This window comes from Cibotium barometz, chromosome 9 (genome assembly GCF_041138505.1).
Source record: "Cibotium barometz isolate CiBa-2024 chromosome 9, ASM4113850v1, whole genome shotgun sequence".
Classification (NCBI taxonomy): domain Eukaryota; kingdom Viridiplantae; phylum Streptophyta; class Polypodiopsida; order Cyatheales; family Cibotiaceae; genus Cibotium; species Cibotium barometz.
The window spans coordinates 7,609,920-7,635,089 of record NC_141054.1 but is presented as its reverse complement, the minus strand read 5'-3'; the positions used below and the strand labels follow the sequence as shown (position 1 = coordinate 7,635,089).

The window sequence follows — 25,170 nt, the reverse complement described above, 5'->3', positions numbered from 1 at the left end:
AGCTGCCTTCCAAAACACCGGGCGGAGGAGATGACTATGACAAGGTGCCACTCTAGCCTATATATGGCTCTTCAATTCCCCATGCCTCCACTTATGAGGCACCTTCTAGCCATAGATCACATGCTCGAAATCGCCAACCTTCCAACATTCTTTACGTCCCCGCACTTGGTTTTCATTTGTTGTCAGTGCATGAGGTGTGCAAGACTGGCTTTTGGGTGGAGTTTGAGGAGCATTCTATTGCTCTACGGGACCGCGAGACTGGCTAGGTGTCATGTGCACAGTGTGTATCTACTGTGTGCTACACGCACACAACACTAGCTTTGAGGTTTGGGGAAGCTTGGAGCTAGGCAGGCTGATTGGCGAGCTGAGTTAGGGATAGACTAACGGGCGGGCACCCAAGTATGGACGGGCGAGCGCCCAAGTATGGACGCCCGATGACTGGCCAAGAGCCTATAAAAGGGTGGCCAAGGTTAGTCATTAGTCATATAGAGTCTCGCGTGTCTTTGTGAGAGCTCCATGGTCAGGAGCATGGATCTAGTGCAGACCTGCACCTGCTTCATGCAGGAGGCCGGCAGCAGTCTCGAGGCCCGCGAGGGTAGTTTCGTGGCGGTATGGGACATCACGAGGTAGAGATTGATCGGTACGTTCATCTAGTTAGCTTAGCGCGTGGCTCGGTGTGGACAGCCAAGACTTGTGGGCTTGCCCACGGCTGTCAAGGTTGGGAGGTGAGTCAGGCGTGCACCCCCGTTATGTTTGTTTGGTTTGTTTGCAGGTTTCGAGTCTTGTACCAGGAGCGTTCTACGAGGAGATCCTAGGGGGATTTGATAGTGGTATCAGAGCAAGCCTCGTGAACGAGCAAGTCGGTAGGTAGAGAAGATGAGGTCGAAGAAAAGGTATGAGTTCGAGAAGCTTGCTGTTTTTTTTGTGCATAATGGTGTTTTTCAGATTCAGTATGTTGCTTTTTCATCGTAGGAGCCCGTGATGATGGAGATTGTGGTCGAGAAAGGGTTGGTTTGCTTAGCAAGAAGAAGGGCTGTATGTTTGCAATTGTTTGAACAGTTTGGAGAGAGAAAAGAAGACAAAGCCTGTCGGTTGTTTGTGAGAGAGAGAAAGAGAGAGAGAAGTGATGCCTGGTGTGTAGCGTAGCCCTGAAGCTTGTATGCGCAGCCAGGGCAGGTGGAACTGCAATCGTTGGTGGCTGGTATACACAAGCAGGCAGGCGGACCAGTACTTGCACATCGGCACGTGGGCTGTTTTGCGCAGCTAGGCACAGGCGATTACTTGTATGCACAGGTAGGCGCAGGCGCAGGCACAGGCACCCATGATGATGTGCAGGCGAAAGCACATGATGGGTGGCGGTTTTTTTAAAGCTTTTGCTATTAAAAAAGAAAAAACAAACCCCCATCCGATATGAAACCGGCCTCTGGTAGAAACCAAAGTGCGGTAGACTAGCAGTCACCTTTCCAAATGTAGTCCAGACAAATAACAAATGAACAGGAGCTAGAATGCTCCAGAACAAAAAGGAAAACGACACCTGTTGGCCCCAAAGCTTGGCGCCCCTTTCGGTATTTCTTTATTCAAATTCAATGGAAAGTTTAATTGAGTACAACAAAGCCAGTCAGGGAAAGTAAACCTGCATTCCAATCTGGCAGCCCTCAAGGCCTCTTAGCATAGAGGATTCACATACAGATCTGTGTCCCACAAAAGCAACACACTGTGGTTTCCTCTAATCAACCAAGACAATACAACAGGGCAGCCTTGAGCACGCATTTGGCTGTTCCATGTTCATGGCTTCAAACTCAGCCTAAATACAAATCCACTGTCCAACTCTGTTTCCACCCTTCAAACTGCCATACCCCTCCTCTCACAAAGGGCCAGAAGAAACAACTCTGCAGACATAAGCCAGTGGAAAGAAAGAAAGATATGTTCAGAGTTTACCAACTGTTATGCGCAGTTCTGCACCGGAGGGATTGACCGTACCAGTCTGTACTAGCAGCCGCTTGTATCAGCAACTGTGCAACACACGTGTGCACTTGTCCGTACAGGTTTGTACTTGCAGCACACGTGTGTACTTGTTTTTCTGTTAAATGTGGCAGGCGCATTTGTCAAACCAAAGGGCATAACTAAGAACTCATATAGTCCAAAAGTGGTCTGAAATGTTGTCTTATGCACATCCTCGGGTCTAATGCGTATCTGATGATACCCACTTTTCAAGTCTATCCGACTAAAGACCGTCGAGCCCTGTAAGCGGTCCAATATGTCATCGATCCTCGGAATAGGGAATCGATTCTTGATGGTATTCTTGTTTAGCGCCCTGTAATCTATACACATGCGCCAAGAACCATCTTTCTTTTGCACTAAGAGTACAGGTGAGCAAAAGGGTGATGAGCTAGGCTAGATCAACCCTTTATTCAACAACTCTTGTATCTGACTCATAATTTCTTCTTGTTGGGCTGCACTAACGTGGTACGGCGGTCTATTTGGTGGAATACTCCCCGGAATTAGATCAATAGCATGATCTTTTGGCCTTTCCGGAGGAAGTTCTCCTGGCAATGACTCGGAAAAACAATCTTGGAACTCACGCAAGAAATCAGTCCTGTCTTTATCTAATATAGACAAATTAGATTCAGACTCATCATCTTTTGCATCCTTTACAAAAATCAAGTACGCGGAAAGATGCTTTTTCATTACTGATGAAATTGCCGAAGCTGATACAATAGGAACACATTTCCCTTTAAGCTTTACATCCAAAATATGCTATGAGTCAAAGTAATCTTCCTGTTGTATGTATCCACCACCGCATGTACTCTATGGCACCATGGCATACCCAACAAAACATCACATCCATCAAGTGGCATGATGAAGAACTCCTCACTGTCCACATAACCCTGCACATGAAGCCTGAGCTTCCCAATAATAGGAGTAATGGGTTCTGCATACCCAAGACAAGCCATATTAGCCTCATACAAAGGCCCCATCTCCTCTGCACGGATCCCTAATCGGCCAGCCAAATCGGGTGAAATAAAGTTGGCTCTAGCACCTGTGTCAAAGAAAATCAAGGCATTTTGATCTCTCACTTTGCCCCATGCCCTGCACAACTCAGTCTCTTCACCACGTGGCTGTTCCCCAACAAGATCAGGAACTAACCCTGCAGAAGGTTTTGGTTTCTTAGACTTGGGCTCCCCTTTAGTGTCAGAGTTTTTTTGGGACAGTTAAAAGACATATGTCCCTCCTCTGTACAGTAAAAACATTTCCGAGCGTCCATCAAAGCCTGTCTCTCCTCAGGAGTTCTCTTGGGCATTGTTAACTTCTTATATCGCTTCTCTGTAGACTTTTTTGCATCACGTGAAGCATGCCCTGACTTTTCAGATTTCTTGCTTGAGCTTTTACTTCCTTTAAATCCAGATGAGACCCCAGTAAGTAACGCATTTGCTGTCATAGCATTCTCTATCATCTGCGACATATTTGTTACTCCAGTCTTTATGCAATAGTCACGCACTTCCTTGGGCAGCCCACAACAATACTTCTCCACCTGCTCAGACAAAGGCACTGCACGATAGAAAGTAACTGGGAGTAAAGCTTCCCAAAACTTCTTATTATAATCCTCAAGATTTTCACACTTTGATGCATCCAACTTGTGCCATGTTGTCATTACATCCACCTCAAAGTAGATGTGAGCCATACGGAAGAGAACACCTGCTTAAACTGTATCCAAGTAGATGGTGCTATGCCCTGTAAAAGAAGAGTGGACCACCACTGCAATGCATTGCCCTTGAGAAAAGTCGCAGCTTTTCGTGTAATTTCCACCACAAAAAGTAGCATCAAACTGCTGTAAAAAGGTAAGTGCCTTTAGCTTATCTTTGGCCCCACTGAACGTGTCAAATTTCACTGCAGCTCCTCTTTCCTTATAATCCTTCCCCTTACCCATAGGCGTTAGATTATCGTAAGGAAGTGGCTTCACAAGATTGCTACCCCTAGCATTCATGCCCATCATAGGATCAACATTGCCAGTTCCCACACCTGGCATTCCATACATTCTAGCCATGTTTCCAAACATACCACTATGCATACCGGGCTGCATGCCCCCATACATGTTTCCTTGCATTCCGGGCTGCATGCCCCCAAACATGTTTCCTTGCGTTCCGGACTGCATACCACTATACATATTCCCTTGCATACCAAGCTGAAAACTAGCTCCAAAATTCCGTGGAATACCCATGCCTCCCTGAGTATAACCCCCAGTCATGGATTGGAACACAGAGCCACCACCAAAATAGCCTGGATGCATAGACTGCTGTGGAATAGATGGTTGTCCGAAAAAGGAACTCTGTGAGTTGGCACCAAAAGTATGTTGCATGTTCGGAAACTGTCCAAACGATGGATCCTGTGGGAAGGCACCACTATTGCCCTGAGGCTTAGAACGCACTTTCTTCTTTTCAGGCTCAGAACAGGATCTCATAAATTCAGCAAACTTCTCACTTTGAGTGAGCTGCATAAACACATCCATCACACCTGCCAAACGATTTTTATTGAGCATCATCTTCCTCTCTACTAGGCATGTCTTCTGGCTGTGTTACATCCTCATATTGTGCATCTACTGCAGCCTGTTCTCCTGCAAGAATATCCTCAGATTCATTTCTCTCAAGAGAGGCCTCTTGCTCTTCCTCTTCATCATAAAAATATTCATCTTCTGTGTCAGACATGTTGCTGAATTTTTCAGCAATGACTTTCCTCGAGACAACCACGAGCTCACCTACTTAAGAAAGTTGATGAATGGTCCTGGCAACGAAACCTTGAAACCGGCCTCTGGTAGAAACCAAAGTGCGGTAGACTAGCAGTCACCTTTCCAAATGTAGTCCAGACAAATAACAAATGAACAGGAGCTAGAATGCTCCAGAACAAAAAGGAAAACGACACCTGCTGGCCCCAAAGCTTGGCACCCCTTTCGGTATTTCTTTATTCAAATTCAATGGAAAGTTTAACTGAGTACAACAAAGCCAGTCAGGGAAAGTAAACCTGTGTGTGGGAGAGATGGAATTAGGGTTAGGTTCATGTGTGGGAGACATACACAGGGAAACAACAAGGGAGAGAGAGAGAGAGAGAGTTGTGGGGATAAGTCATCTCATGAGGCATGAGTGTGTGACTCCCCTATCACACATGTATATTGCACTAGTACACATAGTGCACTTAGTACATTAAAAGTACTAAGTGTACTATGTACTATAACTTATGGGCTTGTACACACTATAAGGGTGGGCATAGTGCCTTTACCCCAACAACCTGCATGTCCAATCTGGCAGTCCTCAAGACCTCTTAGCATAGAGGATTCACATACAGATCTGTGTCCCTCAAAAGCAACACACTGTGGTTTCCTCTAATCAACCAAGACAATACAACAAGGCCGGAGCACGCATCTGGCTGTTCCACGTTCATGGCTTCAAACTCGGCCTAAATACAAATCCACTATCCAACTCTGTTTCCACCCTTCAAACTGCCATACCCCTCCTCTCACAAAGGGCCAGAAGAAACAACACTGCAGCAGACATAAGCTAGTGGAAAGAAAGAAAGATATGTTCAGAGTTTACCAACTGTTATGCGCAGTTCTGCACCGGGGGGATTGACCGTACCAGTTTGTACTAGCAGCCGCCTGTATCAGCAACTCTGCAACAAGTATGCACCCGTCCATACAGGTTTGTACTTGCAGCACACGTGTACCTGTCTGTACTTTTCTCCTTGCAGCTGCCTCAAAACTGTACTTGTAGCTGTCCTTTTGATGCGTCGCCTGTACCCTGGTGATGCGCCGCCTGTAGCTGTCCTTTTGATGCGCCGCCTGTAGCTGTCCTTTTGATGCGTCGGAAGCGCCACCGCCTGTACCAGCTGTACGGGACTGAACTGTACCCGTCTGTACCTGCTAGACAGGGCTGTCATTACCCTCCTGCACCTGTCCGTACAGGTCAACACCTGCAGCTGCCTATTTGATGCGCTGCCTGCACAGCATTCGCCCTGCAGTCACCTTCAATAGCCTGTACTTGCAGCACCCGTACCTGTCGTACCAGTGTGTACCTGCAACCTGTACCAGCCTGTACTAGACGTCTTGCTGCTGCTGTACTGTACGTCTTCTCTCTACGCAGCCAACCGACTTGTACCAATCTCGCCAGCCAACCGATTCCTCCTCTGCAAAAAGCAAGTGAGAGAGAGAGAAAGAGAGAGAGATGGAAAGGAGGGGTGTACTCCAAAAGTTGAGTAGCCCTCTCTCCATAAATATCTTAGGCCCCTTTTTAAAGTTTATTAAAGTTTCTAAGGGCCACTTATGCCTAGGGGTCACCCAAGGTTAAAACATTATAAATATTAAATCCCTTGGTCCCCCTTCACACTTAGGGATGTCCACACATATTACTATTTGTCCGGGCACCCAAGTATGAATCATGAAATATTTATCTTGCTCACCGACCACCATGCCCACACTTGTGCTGTTCCACTTTCACAGGGTCATGACACGATGCTTGCTTGTTTTGAACCTTAAAAGAGGGGTTTTAAAACTTCATTGCTTTCCAAGTGTTTTTTAAAAAAGAAAAGCAAAATATATATATATATATATATAAACACAAAAGCAATGCATAAACACACATGCTTTTCGGAAGGTCTATAAAATATCCCTCTAGTGGGCTTCTTGCCACACCTCTCTCGAGTTCTCAAGCTCTCAAGCTCTCTAGCACTCTCCTTGTGCAAGATAAATATTTTCTCTCCTTTTGCCCTCTTCAAGATGTCGACCCAAGAATTCGAGCTGGAGTCCCTTATCGAACATGAAGACCTGTTGGCTACGGAAGACACCGATGCCGATCTTTTCGACGATTATGTTTCAAGGAGATAGTGGACACTTGGTTACATAAGTGGCAAGTCCATTTTCAGTTCCATCCATATGATGATGGAAAAAAGATCCAATTAGCAGCAGGTTTTCTCTCAGGCAAAGCTTTGCGTTGGTGGAAGAAACTCAACCCTAAACCAACGACTTGGGCACAGTTCGAAGACGTCTTCAAGAAAGAATTCCTCAAGAAAGAGGATGACTATGATGTTGTTGTCCGGTTTACTACTTTGACCATGACCTTGCAGAACCTCACTTATGAGGTCTATCTCTAGAAATTTAGGGACTTGTAGATGCAAGCTACGAAGATGGATCCCACAACTCTTTTGGGATTCTTCGTAGCCGGTTTACCCGACTCATACCGTTTACAGGTTAAAAACAACAAATGCAAAACTTTGGACGAAGCCATTCATTCCGCTCGTATCTATGATGATACAATGATCTCCTCTAAGTCTCAACTCGTTACCGAGGAGGGAAACAAGCACAAAAGGAAGTTCTCTGCACCAATGGCTAGCACGACTGAAGGAAAGTCTTTTGACCAACCTTCGAAGAATTCAACTTCGACACTAGCGAAGAAGAAACGTCTCCTTAAGGCTTTGAAGCTCAAGAAGGAGGGACGACGTTTCATCTGCGAAGAAAAAGGACATATGCGTAACGAGTGCCCGAAGCAAAAGGGTGCAAAGACCAATGTAGGACCCAAGCCAAAGGCATCTAACTAGTTGTCTTTGACAGGTACGTTAGTTACTTTACTTTCTCGCCCTAGTACATGTTCTGATTGTCTGTTCAACTCTAAAGTTTTTTGCTTGCATGATCTTCTTCGAGTTTATGGAGAAGTGAATGGCCATAGAATCCACATTCTTCTAGATCCTGGCAGCTCACACAACTTTGCTAATTACAAACTTGTGCAGAAATTGGGTCTTGACACAACACCCAGCGATTATACCTATGAGATACGCCTACCTGTGGGTCGGCAAGTATGGGATCGAAAGGTGGAGATGCTACTGATCCGGATTCAGGACTACAAAGATACTCTGGAATGCTATATTATGCACCTAGAACATGTAGACTTGTTATTAGGGATTGAGTGGTTTAAGACTCTTCAAGTCCAGATAGATTGGTCTAGTCATATTTTTTCTTTTGAACATAGGAACACCCAGGATAGTATCTTAGGTAATTGTATACATCCCTCTGAGGGACCTCTTGTAAATATAGTTGATTTTGGTAGTATAATGGATTCTTTCTTGTATATTGCTTTCCATTCTGTATTGATTTCACTTTCTTTATTTCTCATACCTTCTATGGATGTCAATGAATTAAGTATATTTGAAAGCAAAGAATTACAGAAGATACTTGATTCGTTTCAAGATGTATTTCCTAAGGAACTGCCATCGGGCTTACCACCTGAAAGGGCAGTCGATCATCGTATTGACCCGATCCCTGGTGCTCACCCTGTTAATATTCCACCTTACAGGATGAGCCAAGTTGAGGAAGATGAGTTGGCTAAACAACTCGAAGATTATTTGAGGATGGGTCAGATCCGTCCAAGTTAATCACCTTGGGGTGCACCTGTGTTGCTTAGGAGAAAGAAGGACAACACCTGGAGAATGTGTATAGATTACAAGAGATTGAACAAGCTGACAATTAAGAACGGTTATCCTCTTCCTAGATCAGATGACCTAATTGACCGGTTAGCAAGAGGGAAATATTTCACGAAGATAGGTTTACGTACTAGCTATCACTAGATATGTATTCATGAAAGGCATGTCGAAAGAACCGCCTTTCGGACTAGGTATGGCCATTACGAATTTCTCGTATTACCTTTTGGGTTAACCAATGCTCCAACCACTTTTCAGCAAATGATGAACGATCTTTTTTGTGAACATTTGGGAAAATTTGTGGTTGTGTTCTTGGATGATATTTTGATATATAGTCGTACTCTTGAGGATCACGTTAGACACCTCACGATTGTCTTAACTATTTTAAGACAGAATCGACTATATGCTAAATTAAGTAAATGTGAGTTTTTCATGACAGACTGTCACCAGCCTGGACATTTCCCAGTCTGAAAGGGGTCTGGTGGACTCCAGGATGTTTAAATATTTGGAAAGTACAAGCTTTGGGAATGGGGGATTATCCTAGAATACAAAGGACCACACTCCTAAAATTTAGGAGAGTTGCTATTTTTGGCCCGACTCCGATGGAAATTCTGTTTGCGTCATTACATCTGGAATTGAGCAGATACCAAGAGTTGGCAAAGTGCCTATGACAGAATGTCTACCAGTTGGGATATTTTTAGAGGTAAAGATTATGGAAGGACCCATCTCTTAGATTGGGACATGTGGCAAGAAAGTGGACCAAAGTGAGACAAGTGGCCTGACACTTGTTATAAAGTGGATCAAAGTGAGACAAGTGGCCTCACACTTGTCACTTCAGCTATTGTGTGGCTCTCCACTTGTCATTGTAGCCTTCTCTTGCCATTTTAGCTCATGGGAGGCCCAAATCTATAAATTGGAGAGCTCTCTCTTCATTAATGGAGGCTCTCTTGCTGCACACTAGCCTCTACCACCGTTGAAGGCTTCTCTAATGATGGCTACTCTCTTTCTCTCTCTCTTGAAGGCTGCCCATGAAGAATACCGGCTGTTGGGGACTGTTTTGGAGGCTTCCATCGCGAAGAAATACTAAAGGCAAGGGTATTTAATCATTTATTATGATTTCTAGCCATTGTACTTGTTGCACCAGCATTTGTACTTGCTGTACTTGCTGTACCAGCCCTTGTACTGGCTGTACCAGCTTCTGTACTTGCTATACCACCCATTGTATCGGCTGTACCAACTTTTGTACTTGCTGTACCAACCACCGTACCGACTGTACCCACCACTGTACCTGCTGTACCAGCCCTTGTACTGGCTGTACTAGCTTTTGTACTTGCTGTACCACCCATTGTACCGGTTGTACTAGCTTTTGTACTTGTTGTACCTGCTGTACCAGCCATCGTACCGGCTGTACCAGCCACCGTACCGATTGTACCAGCCATTGTACTTGCTGTACCAGCCATTGTACCTGCTGTACCGGCTGAATGGAGAGTTGTACTTGCTGTACTAGCTCTATTGCATGAAGACCCGTGGTTTTTGGGGAAGAATCAGTACCCACACGGAGGTATATGGATTACATTGATGGCTCGGCATTTCTACAGCCTATGTTCCGGCTTGGTAGCCTTGTGTTGGGCTGTGCTATGGCATTTGTATAGGGATAATCCGGCATCTCCCGTGGGGAGAGTAAGGCCCTCAAAGCTTGTACATGATATTATTCTCCTTGGGTAATAAAATACTCCAAGGGGGGGGGGTCGGCCCATTCCGGCCTCTATGCGGTGTCACACGTGCAAGCTCCATTTTCAGCATTTGTGGATGTTTTGTCCTGCTTTATGTTTTATGCAAAGTGATGATGGATATGTGTTAAGGCTGTGGCCATGTTTAAGTGTTTTAATATGCATTGATGGTATCAACAAGTGTGTCAAAGGCCCTAGTCCCCCGGGCACCGCTGCTACAAGTTACACAGACATCATTTACTTGGGACACAAGATCACTAGAGATGGATTGAGCATTGACTATGACCGAGTTTAGAAGGTTCTGGCCTGGCCTATACCGCGAATAGTGAAACAACTTCGTTCTTTTCTCGGTTTTGTTGTTTTTCTTTGGAAATCTGTGTGGGAGTACTCTCAGCTCACACTACCGATGATCGACTTGTTGAAAGGTCGTGGATGTAAGTCAAATCAACCTATTACTTGGAATAACGATCTGGATATGGCCTTTAGACTTTTGAAAGATAAAGTCAAGGAAGCACCTATCTTAGCATTACCTGATCCTAGTCGGCCTTATGTTCTTGAAATTGAGGCCAGTGACTATGCCATCGGGGTGGCTCTATTTCAAGATGGTAGACCTATTGCTTTTGAAAGTAAAAAGCTAAACGACACTCAAACTCGTTAGCCAATCCTTCAAGGTTTGGAGCATTATTTATATGGCTGTGGTATTGACTGATCATCATCAATCAATCAAGTATGTGTGTGATGCCGATGATTTGAGAGGAAGGAAAGCTCGATGGGCTGAATTAATGCAAGATTTTGATTTTGAGATTCGTTATAGAAAAGGGTCCATGAATAGTGTTGCAGATGCACTTAGTCGAATTAGAGAGATGAATACTTTGTTGTTCACCGAGATTTCTACTGACTTATTTCAGTCATTGAGAGGGCTTTGCAGGACTGATAGTTATTTTGGTCCATTTTGGCAGAAGGTCCAGGACGGGAGCTCATTGATTGACCAAGACTCGATGACTAAGTAGCCTACCATTCAGGCTGCAGGAGGCCAGTGGATGATTCAGAATGGTTTACTATTCCGTAATGACAAAATTTGTGTACCACATATTCCGGACATTAGGTCCAAGATCCTTAAGGAGTGTCACGATGCCTCTTCTGCTAGACACCCTGGGTACACAGGACATTATCATTAATGAAATACACGAGACATTGACTACTCTTCAGAGAGATTACCCTGGCTTTTTAGTGAGCTCAGGAGTCAGCTCTTAGAGGAAGGGGAGTATGTCATGCATAGTAGCAGGGGAACCCCGTTTCCCCCCATTGGGAACGGTGGAACGCGTTCCCCCATCGCGTGGATCAGTGGAATGCTGGAAACGCATGGTGGAACGTGGAGGTGGTCGAAAAAAGGAGGAACGGCAGGGAACGTTGGTGGAACGCTAGGTGGAACGGGCCAGGGAACGCTAGCCTGCCGTTCCCCCATGTGGGAACGTGCAGATGACGTGGATTTTTTTAAAAAAATGAAGCCCGTAAGCCTTGCAAGTTGCGCTAGGCGCTTTTCGCAAATTCGCACAAGTCCGTACGCCGCCCGTCGCCCGTCGCTTTTCGGAGTTCACGTCGTTGCTGTCCACGACTCCACGAGTACAGCCGCCAGCGCCCGTACTGTCCTGCCCGTACAGCAGCGCCCGTATTGTCCTGCCCGTACAGTAGCTGTTCTGAGTCCTGACATTCTGTACTGCTGCCTGCATAGTACAGTCGCCCCAGCCACTGGCAGCCAGGCCCCCAGCCCTTGCACTGTGCAGACTACAGTCATCTAAAAGGCAAGGCAGCAAGAAGCTTTTCTCTTTCTTCTCTCTCTCTTTTTTTGTTTGAACTTTGAACTTTTGGTGTTTTAAAAATTACCTATGGTGAATCACAATCTGGACTGCACACTGCACAGTGCACAGTCTCTCCCCATTAAACAGAAGAAAAAAAAGGACTCATTTCTCTGGAATGGTTAACTTTGAAAGCCTATTCAACTTTTTGCCCGAATTTGCAGACATCATGGCTTACTCGGGTTCAAAGCGATCAGCTTCGAATGCTACTTGGTGGGACGAGGTTGAAAGGCTAGAAAGGTATTCATCTAAGGGAGGTGCAACACGATGGAAATGCAAGCAATGTAACAAAGAGAAGTTAGGAGGAGCAAACCGTGTGAGAGCACATCTATGCCATGTGAACAATGAAAAAGCACAAGTGAACAAATGCCCAGGGACAACACCTGAAATGCGTAGAGAGCTTTTGGCAAAGTACCCAAGTGAAGAGGAGAAAGCATGTGCACGAAAGAAACCGGCAGTTGATGCATCTTACTTCAGTAGACAAGGGGAAGATGTACACTTGGGAGATGGACAACAATATGGAGGACTTGGGAGCTTTGCATTTTCCCAAGATTCGCAGTCTATGGGTGCAAGTTCCGGCAAGCAGCAAACCTTGGGAGCAGCTTGGGATCCCTGCAAGAAAGAGAGGGTAGATGCAGCTGTTGCAAGGTTCTTTTATCATGATCATGTAGCATTCAATGTTGCCAGGTCTCCATATTTCATTGAAATGGTCGAGGAGATTGCACGGTATGGCCCAACATACAAGCCTCCTTCATATGAGACCATACGCACCACCTTGTTGCAAAAGGAGAAAGCTGCAATTGAATGTGCTTTAGAGTCTGTGCATGAAAGTTGGGCAAAGAATGGTGTGTCACTTATTGCAGATGGTTGGAGTGACACTCGAAAAAGGTCCATTCATGGCATGGTTGCTTATTCTCGAGGAAGAATGCAATTCATTTCCTCACATGATGCTTCTGGGACTGGAAAAACTGCAGATCAGCTTGTGGAAGAGTGGGCCGAAGGTATTGAGAAAGTTGGACCAGAGAATGTTATTCAGTTCTTAGCTGATGGTGAGGCAACAAATAGAGCAGCTGGTCTTAAGCTTGAAGACAGGTATCCGCATATCACATTCAGTCCATGCTTTGCTCATTGTTTGAGCAACTTATTGAAGGATGTTGGCAGCTTGCCATGGGTTGATCCACACATTCAAAAAGGCAAGGAGATAATAAGCTTCATTCAAAACCATCAGTTTATTTTGAATGAATTCCGCAAGAGATCGGCCAAAAAGGATCTCTTGAAGTACTCAGAGACACGCTTTGGTTATAACTTTCTCATGATGAAGAGGTTATCCAAAGTGCAATTGCCTTTGAAGCAGTTGGTTGTATGCAATGAGTGGATGGGATGGGCACTTTCTCGCTCAAGAGCCGGCATAGAGGTTGCAAGAACCATACAAGACTTCACATTTTGGGATGAAGTCAATACTATCAATGCTATGATGAAGCCGATCATGCGCTTGATGCGGATTGCAGATGGACGGGAGCCATGCATTGGCAAGGTTTATGAGGGGGCTGACCGAATGATCGAGAAAATAGGGGAAATGGGCTTGTCTGATGAGAAATATGCAGAGGTTCGAGAATTATGTGAAGCACGATGGAATGGTTATCATTCTCCTATGCATGCTGCAGCGTATGTCTTGGATCCCGAGTTCCAAGGATGTGGACAAGAGGCCGATGATGAGGTGATGGATGGTTGGGAGACAGTGCTTTCTAGACAGGTTCGTGATGCAGATAAACGAAGGTTGGTGAAAGACCAACTTGGATTTTATCGCAGCAAGTTGGGAAGGTTTGGATCGGCTGATGCTCAGAGAGATAGGTTTAAGATAGGGGCTGCTTTATGGTGGGAGGATTATGGGGCTCGTACACACAGCTTCAATCATTGGCAGTAAGGATCTTGTCTCAAGGTGCAAGCTCCTCTCCGATTGAGCAGCTATGGAGTGTGTTCGGCCATGTTGCATCCAAGAAGAGGAACAAATTTGGGACAAAACAAGTCAATGACTTGATTTTTGTAAGTGCTAATTTGCGCTTGCTTGGTGATATGGCATCTCCCAAACCAGAGAAGTTTATATTGCTTGATGAGGAGTCCTCGGATGATGAGGAGACACATGGACTTGCAGATCCTGGTCAGGATGGGATTGAAGATTTGGATGCTGCAGATGTTGGTCTTGATGATATGGCTTTCTTGGATGACATAGATGATAGTCTCCTTGATGGCATCACTGGCAGTAGCCATGCATGATATCTCCTTACTATTTGCAATGTGCATGTCACCTTGAGGCTTGGACTTTGGACTTGGATTGTTTCTTTTATCTAGGCTGTGCCATGTGGGCCACATTTTGTGCTTTTTGTCACTTATGTCATGTATGATGTGGGCTAATTTATTTTGACTTGTGAGATCTGTTCAGTATTAGTATCTAGCCATGCAAATTATGGTGCACTAGACTTTAGTGTGTCTCTGATTTGGTTATATAAATGTGCATTGTATGTTAAGATTTATCGTCATTTCTAGGAATTATCTAGGTCGTTCCCTGTTTCCGTTCCCCCTCGTTCCCGTTCCCCCTCTTTCTCGTTCCCGTTCCCCTGGTGGTGCTTTCGTTCCGTTCCCGTTCCCGTTCCGTTGCTACTATGATGTCATGTGCACAGTGTGTATCTACCGTGTGCTACACGCACACAAGACTAGCTTTGAGGTTTGGGGAAGCTTGGAGCTAGGCAGGGTGATTGGCGAGCTGAGTTAGGGATAGACTAATGGGCGGGCACCCAAGTATGGATGGGCGGGCGTCCAAGTGTGGACGCCCGATGACCGACCAAGAGTCTATAAAAGGGTGGCCAAGGTTAGTCATTAGTCATATAGAGTCTCGCGTGTCTTTGTGAGAGCTCTATGGTCAGGAGCCTGGATCTAGTGCAGACGTGCACCTGCTTCATGCAGCCGAGGTCCGCAGCAGTCTCGAGGCCCGCGAGGGTAGCTTCGTGGCGGTATGGGACGTCACGAGGTAGAGATTGGTCGGTACGTCCATCTAGTTAGCTTAGCTCGTGGCTCAGTGGGGACAGCCAAGACTTGTGGGCTTGCCCACGGCTGTCAAGGTTGGGAGGTGAGTCAAGCCTACACCCCCGTCATGTTTGTTTGGTTTGTTTGCAGGTTTCGAGTCTTGTACCAGGAGCGTTCTACGAGGAGATCCTAGGGGGATTTGACACTAGGTTGTTTGGGAAGGCGGCATGGAGAATGATATATACAAACTCTTCGCACTCTTCTCTTTGACAGGTTCTCAGGTTGGTGACTTGTGGCACTTTGGGTTGGGCAACTTAAATGTGGATGAGTTGAGGCGAGCTTTCCGGGACCAGATGGTGGTTGATGTTGGCAGCAGGCAAGGATGTTGCAGTTTGCATTCGTTGTATTCAGCATAGGGAATCTTTTTTGAAGCAGGCTTCCAGGCGGGCTTCGAAACCATTGGAGTTGGTACACATTGACTTGTGTGGACCTATGCAGACAGCATCCATGGGAGGTTCTTTGTACTTCATGTTGCTTGTTGATGATTGTTTTAGATTCACATGGGTTTATTTCCTTTCACAGAGGGACCAAGCTTTTGCTCGGTTCAAGGAGTGGCATGTAATGGTGGAGAAAGAGTCTAGCTTGCAGGTGAAGACTTTTCGGGCTGACAAAGGAGGAGAATTTTCTTCCAATGCTTTCGTGAGATTTTGTGCGGAACATGGCATCAAGAGGGAGTTCCAATACAGGTTCGCCGTCAGAGTGGAGTAGTTGAACGTAAGAACAGGACTATGGTGGAGATGGCGAGGACGATGCTGGAGTATCGTGATCTTCCTCGTCCACTTTGGGGAGAGGCTTTGGCTACGGCTGTCCATATCCTCAATTGGTCTTTGACGACTTCAGTACCGAACATGACTCCCTTTGAGGCATATTTTGGCAGGAAACCTGATGTCTCCCATTTCCGTGTGTTTGGGAGCGATGCGTATGTTCACATTCCGAAGAAGCAGAGGGGGAAGCTCGACTCAAAGTCCCAAAAGCTTGTCTTTGTGGGATATAAGTCTCTTTCCAAGGGATACAGGTTATATGATCCAGAGAGGAACGAGATTGTTGTCAGCAGGGATGTGGTCTTTGATGAGCATGTTCGGGTTTCCACTATTGATGAGCCACCACTTCTTGGAGACGCAGAGGATTCTGATGATGATTCCCAGTCTATTGTTCTAGCTGGACACCCTCAGTGAGTTCAGGAGGTTGAGCCCGCAGCTGGAGATGAGTCCCCGCAGCAGCAAGAGGCTCCACGTTCTGTTCGAGTACCCAGGTGGTTAGTGGACACCCTTTGGGAGTCGGGTGTCATGGAGCTTCCCTCCGAATGGACCCCAGAGGACGGACCTCGAAGATCGCACAGAGTTTGTGATAAAAGTCATTCAGCGGAGCTTTTACAGGTAAACTATGCTTTGATGTCTCGTATCATGCGGGACAAAGAGTCCACTTCCGTCAAGGAAGCCCTTGCACAGGATACTTGGAGGAAAGCCATGCAGGTGGAACTGGATGCCATTGAGAAGAACAACATTTGGGAGTTGGTACCGAGGCCGTTGAAACAATCAGTCATTGGTGTCAACGGTCTTTAAGACCAAGTATGGGTCAGATGGGTTGGTGGACAAACACAAAGCCATACTTGTGGCTAAGGGTTATGCTCAGTGGCCAGGCATCAACTATGAGGATACCTTTGCACCGACAGCGAGGATGACTACGATTTGGACCGTTCTTGCCCTTGCTTCTTCTCAGCGGTGGCCCGTATATCAGATGGATGTCAAATTTGCGTTCCTTAATGGTGACCTGCAGGAGGAGGTGTATGTTGAGTAGCCTCCAGGCTTTGAGGTTCCAGGATCAGAAGGGATGGTATACAAGTTAAGGAAGGCCTTGTATGGTCTTAAACAGGCTCCTTCCAAGGCTTGGAATCAGAAGATTGATTCCTTCTTTCTCTGGACTGGATTTCAGAGATCGGTTGTAGATCCCAATCTATCTCTCTTTCGGGAAGGCGGCATGGTCACGTTAATCATCCTTTATGTTGATGATCTCATTCTCACTAGCGGTCATGTGGAGCACATTAGAGTGACGAAGGTTGCCTTGTCAAAGGAGTTTGAGATGACCGACTTAGGCTTACTCCACTTCTTCTTGGGATTGGAGATCTGGCAGACCCAGAGGGAGTTCTTTGTCTCTCAGTAGCGGTATGTGCAGGAGTTGCTTGAGGCCTTTGGGATGGAGAAATGCAAACCTATTATGTCGTCGATGGACCCGAACACGAAGCTGACAGTGAATGATCCTTGTGAGCCAGTTGATGCCTCTCTGTACCGGAAGCTGGTTGGTTCATTGATCTGGTTGCTAAACACCAGATTGGACTTGAGCTTTTCTGTGGGGCTATTGAGCTCATTCATGCAGACGCCGTTGAAGTCTCATTGGGACGCAGCATTGCGGATCTTGTGGTATCTACAGGGTACGAAGGATCTTAGACTCTTTTACACAGGAGGGGGATTGATGGATGGAGTCAGACTCCAAGGATGGAGTGACTCAGATTGGGGAGGAGATCCAGACACGAGGAGATCCACATCATGCTACAGTTTTTCCCTCGGCTCAGGAGCGGTTTCATAGAGCAGTAAGAGGCAGCCAACTATTGCCTTGTCATCGACAGAGGCAGAGTACCGGGCTGCTTGCGAGGTTGTGTGGTTGCGGAGGTTACTTGGCGAGATTGGGTTTCCACAGAAGGAGCCCACAATCATCCAGTGCGATAACCAGAGCTGTATAGCTATTGCTCAGAACCCGGTCTTCCATGCCCAGACCAAGCACATAGAGATGCAATATCACTTTGTTCGTGAGAAGATCTTGGCTGGTGACATCTTGCTTCTTTATTGTTCGACGGAGGACAATGCGGCGGACCCCTTCACAAAGTCTCTACCTCAGGCTATGCTCCGGCGGCACTCCAGCTCCCTGGGGTTGGTTCCACATCCAAAAGCTGAGACGGGGTGTTAGCAGTCGTCTCTTGTTTGTATATTTACACCAGGGCCTCGGTTGTGGATGTGCCCGCCCGATTTAGGTGTTTTCTCATGTTTCCCCTCTCCATATTTTTTCCCTATTTTTCCCATTTTTTTTCTGTTGTGTGGAGGGCTGTCGACTGCTCGCCTGCCTCTGTGTGGTATCCAACGTGACTGTTAGGAGCTGGCCGACTCAGTTGGTGCTGGCCGACAGGGTTTATAGCAGCCGACTAGAGTGCTGCTGGTCGAGTACATTCAGAGGGCAGTCGGCTGTTTTTCAGCAGGCCGACTAGTCATATGGGGCCATATAAAATGGCCCCTTGCCCCCCCACACTTCATATCTTGTATCCGGGATTTTCTCGTGTATATAGCAGAGTTATACGCTTCTCTCTCTCTCTCTCTCTCTCTCTCTCTCTCTCTTCATTTCTGCGTTTTTCTGCTGTGCACTTGCTCTAGTGTTTTCAGATCTTGTCTTCATCTCCGCTGCATATTCTGACAGCCTTCTGCAGGGCTTACATCAGCCTTACATCAGGCTGTTCTTGGCGCTTACATTAGGCTTTCTTCTGTTCCACATCTGCGTTTTACTTCTACATATGTTAGCGCTCTACTTCAGAGTATACATCAGCGTTTATACATCAGCTTACATCTGCATTTTGGTTCAGCAGACCTCAGCGCTTTGCTTCAGCAGTCATCTGCGTTTTGCTGCAGCATACATCAGTGCTATACATCAGTCCACATCTGCGCTTACATCAGGCTTATGTCAAGGCTTATATCAGCGTTTATCTCAGCCTTACATCAGCGCATACATCAGGGCTCACATCCGTGCTTACCTTCAGCATATCTTGTGCGTTTTGCCACAGCCCTTGGGACAGCAGCCCTCTCTGCTACACTTCGGGACGGCAGCACCCGTGTCACGAGAGCTTGCACCACTCGGGACGTTAGCCCTCTCTGCTTCAGGTATGCAGCACCCGTGTCATCAGAGATTGCACCACCATCATCGTCATCGACGTTACCTTTTTCCGCTGCCACTATCACCTTGGAGTGCTTTGCCTCACATCGATGCGAGCTTCGTCATCAACCGTGCTTTAGCTCCGACGTCTTCTCTGCTTCAGCACTGGTCTTCTTTCTGCTCAAGAGTCACCTCTCATATGAGGCTCTTGTACATATCTGCACTCACCCTTTTATATATATTCACTCACATATTTCATACTGTGTGGTTTTACTCCGATCCCTCCTATATCTGGTCCTTCCGTCCTTTTGCCCTCACACTCTAGATGCTGCAGCCTTGAAAACATAGCAGAAAATAGGTGAGGGGGAACTCTCAGGAGGTCAAACCGACTATGGATGACCATGGGCTGCAATGGAGAAGCGCCTCAAAGAGGCAGGCGACCAGTAGCAACTTGAGAGAAAAAAAACGCAGATTTGTCCACCTTGCTGAAAACGGAAAAACGCAGGAGGGAGAGAGGGAGCATCCAATGCTGCAAATCACTGGCGCTTTGATACCATGGTAGAATGCACAGCAGAAGGAGGGAAAGTGGAAACACAGGAGAGAGGAGGGAGCATCCAACACTGTTCTTCACCGACGCTTTGATACCATGATAGAATGTATAGCAAAAAAAAAGGGAAAGTGGAAACAAATGAGAGAGAGAGTGAGAGAAAGATGGAGAGGAAACACAGGTGTAAACCTACTCTCAATATCATCAACCAAGAATACATGTCCCAAGCAAGAGGGGAGAAGACCTCGTATGTGAGGGACTGCAACAAACAATGCTAAGCAATGAAAAAGGAGTGAGGGTATACCGGCTATATATATGCCCAGAAGTAGGCAGCCGACCAGCTCACAACTAGGGGAAAAAGTGCCCAAGACTCCATAAAATGGGGAATAAATATGGGTAAATGGTGTGAGGGTGACCAGCCCCTCTAGCTAACATGGTCAGCCCTAAAGGCTAAAAAGGACACCAAACAGGAAGCCAGCAACAAGGAGATGATGTCTAACACACGTATGGAAGGGCTTATTATTGAGGGGACTTTCGTGGCAACGGACATATTGACACAAATTCGTTTAGTTCTATTGGCATGCCAATCACCATAGCATTGGGAAACTGTTGTTTCCTAGCCAAAAATGCAAAAATGCCGTTTTTGTCAAGTAACTGTTTTCATTTCTTGTTTTCTAAACTCCTCACAAGATTTTCCCTGCAATTTTTTCCCCTCGTTTTTTTTTCTCAAAGTTCCTCATACCTTCTCCAATTATGATGCACCCCATGTATCTCCTCTATTTTTCTTAACTTTTCCCTCAGTCCTACTTAATTTTATGATTTTACCTTTCATGTATACTCCATAATGTTGTTTCCTGCCCGTTTTTGGACATATCTATTAACAGATATTAACCGTTTCCGTTTCTGTTGCTGTTTTATGCAACTATGCCAAATACCCCTCCAAGTTCCTAGAAGGGAGAGGAGTTGCCATATCCTGAGCCGCCATCGGCATTTGTGAAAGTAACATTGTTTTGACCCATGCTTCTTTTTCTTGGAAGTTTGAACTTTGTTGATGTCTATACTCTATGAATGCATCAGCAATACGAATACACTAAATAAGAAAGTAATGCATGTCTGAGTATGTCATAGATTTTAGTCCATGTGTGTGTGCTGGTAGAGGGATTGGACTCCCCTGGCAGGAACCCAGGTTGGAATACGGCCAACCTACACCCACTGAACGTTTGTAACTAAGTATTTAATATAGGTCTCACAAAAAAAAATGTATATCAGAGATTATCAAGAGTTAGATATCTTAGATTGTGTGTTTTTTTTTAAAATAAATTGGCTGTTCTTCACATTCCACTTACAAATGCAATTTTTGTGTTTGTGCAGGAATCAAACCACTTCAATTTGAGGGGGTCCTCACAGTCTGCTGTAATAAGCTCTGTTATTAGTTTATAACTTGATTGATAGTGGCTCAAGGTTATGATAATTACTCCTCCATAGTGGGCATGTATTGATGAGTGGGTGCTCTTCCAGGTACTCAATACAACAAGGGGGCTGATACGTTTGGAGCTGTTTAGTGATAAGACTCCTAAGACGGTGGAAAATTTTGTGACCCACAGGTCAGGAAGCTTTTCAACCTGTCTAAAATATATAAATATAAATATAGATACATCCATCTGTGCGTGTGTTCATACATAACACACAACACAACCACAGGAAAAAATTGATAGACATTTCACACATCTCAAATATGTAAATATAGATATAAATATAATTATCTACATCTGATGCATACATACATACATTATTCATACATACACACATGCCCACATGCATGCATGCATATGTACATACATATATGTACACATGCACATGCACATGCAGACAGATATATGCAGTCCTTTTCAATCTTTCGATAAATTTTGTCTGCAGCAAGACTGGTTACTACAATGGGGTGGTCTTTCACCGTGTAATAAAGAATTTCATGATTCAAGGTGGTGATCCTCTAGGTGATGGAACAGGTGGAGAGTCCATTTGGGGTGGCACATTTGAAGATGAGTTTGACCCAAGGTATATAGTGAATATGATATGTTGGTTGTTTGCTCAAAACAAGGCATATAGCTATATCAACGTTTTTTCAAATGCTATGTTGTTAACCATTCATGTACACTGCACAGCTTGAAACATGAGCCTTTCTCACTTTCAATGGCCAACCGAGGTCCCAACACAAACGGTGCCCAATTTTTCATCACCACTGTAGCTACTCCTCACCTCGACAATAAACATACGGTTTTTGGGCGTGTGGTCGAAGGACACAATGTCGTCAAGGTACATGTTTCACTATACTCTCTTTCCTTTTGAGTTTTACAATGTATGGACTTTATTAATGTTTCAACATTTCTTGTGAAGGAAATCGAGAGTGTGGAGACTGATGCCATGGACAAGCCAAAATCTCCAGTTATCATTAAGAGTGTGTCCATTGTCGATGAGCTTTGAACCTTAAAGGTGGCCAGGCAGATAGACGTTTCATAAAATGGTGCCCATTTATATCAATAGCTAACCATTTGAAGCATTGTAAGGGTATCCGTTCAGTTTGAGACTTTCAAGGCTTTACTTTGCACCTCGTGTGAGGGGGGTGAATTGGTGGGGAGCAAGTGATTGAGGGTGCAAAGTTCCTTGTCTCTCATTCTTCAGGTACATCGTGCACGGCTTGATGATGAGATAGGTAATGTGTGCAAAATGGTTTTGTAATTAAAGGATTTGCAATTTTTGAATGATTTGAATTGTGAAGCATTTTTTTAAAAACATGAAGTTCACATTGGAATTTGATTAGTGAAAGGGACAAGAACGTGAATGAACATATGGACTTCTTAGTTGAAAGAGGTCGTTAGGCTGGGTACAGATAGATCCCGGCCCGTGCGATGTCGGGTGGGATTCATCAATTCAAATTGTCAAGAGATAATACAAAGCATAACTATTGTGATCATGACGATAAGGAGTAGCTTATTGATAACAATTTCACTCACAATTGGAATGTAAGGTGGATTCATGCTCACAATTGGAATGTGAGGTGGATTCATGCTCTTTCGCCTTCTCTTCTTGTGCTCATACATGAAGGCTTCCCCAGAGAAACTTTATTTTAGTGGAGGTGGAACTTCAAGCAAGGGCTCCCACAAGAAGTACCACTGTGACACTCCCACACCACCGCTTTATACGTTATATTGGAGTGTACATAAATCATCTCTATCCACCACAAAGCTCATGTAGAGCAGTGTTTCTACAATATTCTCTTTGAATATTTCTACATAAAACCAATGGATTCTCATTTGATTCAAAGGGAGCTGAGGAGGTCAAGGATAAAAAATGGGAAGAGGTTGCTTGTGTCGACATAAGAGAATAGTATGCATGCCTATTATTATTATTTGCTTTGAACGACGTCTAGGTTAAACAATTGTGACCTACAAAGAATGGTTGGTTATGTAGATATATGTGTGTGTGTATAAAGCAAAACATTTTAAGTAGCAAGTACTTCAATAAAAACCCATTTTTGATGTTAAATAAAGGTTATCATGACACAAGAATAACATCAACTTGTTTTATATAAGTAAAAAAGCATCAAATTAGAAGTCAGCTGTAGAGATTGATCAAGTTGATTAATTGAATCCTCCATAGCATAAATACTTTCACATTTGGCAAGCTCACAAAGTAAAAAAACATTAACTAGTAAGGTATTACAACATACCAAAGGGCATCTTCTCACTGTGCATTGTGCGTGTTTGTGAAGTGGTTAGTTTTATCTTCAAAGTAGAGAATTTTTTCCATATTTATTGCAAATTTAATAGCTTTTACTTTAAAATTCATAATATATGTTATAATTACTAAATGATCATATCTTATACTTCATAATACACAGTATAAAAAGCTCCATTATAATAATTATGTGACATGTTACCTGTATTTGATGTGATTTAGTATAGTGTGATACTATCAATATAGCTATATTAATTATTAAATTAATACATTGAAAGTAATTTACTTAAAGAATATAATTAATTTTACAAGCTTAAATCTTTATTCACTTATATAACAATGCAAACACATGTATACAAAAATATACAAGTAAGAATGTGTATCTAACTCAAATCATTTCTATTTTGGATATGTAATAAGGAAATGGGAATAGTGCAAAACAAACAAATAAAAAAAAGTATTGCAAAGAGTATTTATGTTTATGTAGGTTCTAGGGTTTGTGTGTGTGTGCAGTTTCACAAAAAAGTGTGTTTACCCTTACACTTGTTGGTCGCTTCATTAGAAAACGAGAGTGAGAGCACTTTCATATCTAGGATAATGACTACCAAATGTTCGTTATGGAAATGAGATACATATGTATAACACTCACAAGGTGAATTCTTTACCACAAGAACAATTTAATGTTTAATAACTCCAAGTCATGAGAGAGAGAGAGAGATCTTGCAAGTTTTATGTGACCCTCATATAGGTACAATGAAAGAGTGCATCGTCGAAAGGGGATGGATTGTGGTCGCTAAGGTGAAGAAGAACTGTGACACTCGAGCTTGCCCATGGGATGATTAACATATCTTTAGTGGATGAGGATATCCCAGACTTTTCAAAACTTTAAGCCTCGTCTTACAGGCCATCACCTATGCTAATCCTTAATACTCAACACTTCTCTCGTCTCGATGTGTCGTTTGGAGATCCAAAACCTCATCGATAGAGATGGAGACCAACCCCAAATATCAACATTTACAAACCTTTAGGAAGGTCACCAAGAAAGAGTAGATACCCAAGAGTACCCTAGCTAGACAAAAAAGAAAGTACAATGCACAACCAATCGTTTAGCCAAAAGTTGATCTATGAGTAGAAGTATGTCAAGTAGGAGCCTCAAGCAAAAAGAGATGTAACCACAAACTGAGCCTGGTAGATCCCCATACAAAAAGATGCTAGAAGTTAAAGGCTTCTACAAGGGAAACCCTTCTATCTAGGTTCCAAAAAACTTGCTCTCCGCACAACAACCCCCTGAGCCAACGAGTCAAGTGGTAGCCCCAAACCCCAATTCCTCTAGCAGCCACGTTGGATCTCAACAAGGGTGCTAGAAGGTCAAGGCTTCTATGAAGGGAACATGGGAATAATTATATGACGAGCTTGTTTGAGATCAGGATAGTCAATGCACATATAGAATGTCTCGTCGTTCTTCCTGCCGGGAGTACAAGTGACACAAATGGTGATTGACTTGCTTCAATCCATCTTGTATCCAAGAGTTCTTTGACTTGCCTTCTTGCAATTTCATCTTTTTCCACCTTAAAGATCCTATATGGGCGTTTGTTGATCGCCTCAAGCTTAATACCATGATCAACATATCTCTTTGGTGGAAAACTTTTGGGCATTTGAAATACCTCTTTATACTCATCCAAGAGTTTAGTCATGCCCTCATGCATTAGTTTCTTATCACCATCTATAACCTCATCTTTGTAAAGCTGTAAAACATAAATACACTCCGTTTTCACGAGTTCTCTCATGACTTTGGTACCATTGATTGAACTATTTTCTTGCAAGTATACATACATGTATATCAACCTTGAAA

At 44.5% G+C, this 25,170-nt stretch overlaps 1 protein-coding gene across 3 annotated transcripts in view; it reads left to right on the top strand.

The window, feature by feature from the left end:
• The window catches only part of LOC147635215 (peptidyl-prolyl cis-trans isomerase ppi1-like), a 32,440-nt gene extending 10,079 nt beyond the window's left edge, over positions 1-22,361 (top strand). For 2 of the 3 annotated variants that reach the window (XM_086802429.1, XM_086802430.1), the window contains exons 2-6: positions 20,955-20,996; positions 21,102-21,187; positions 21,501-21,638; positions 21,746-21,896; positions 21,978-22,361. In XM_086802429.1, the coding sequence (XP_086658555.1) occupies positions 20,955-20,996; positions 21,102-21,187; positions 21,501-21,638; positions 21,746-21,896; positions 21,978-22,064 (504 nt within the window). In that variant the 3' untranslated portion in view covers positions 22,065-22,361. The remainder of the gene's footprint in view (positions 1-20,954; positions 20,997-21,101; positions 21,188-21,500; positions 21,639-21,745; positions 21,897-21,977) is intronic. The other variant, XM_086802431.1, reaches the window with a different exon arrangement.
• Positions 22,362-25,170: the final 2,809 nt, after the last annotated feature.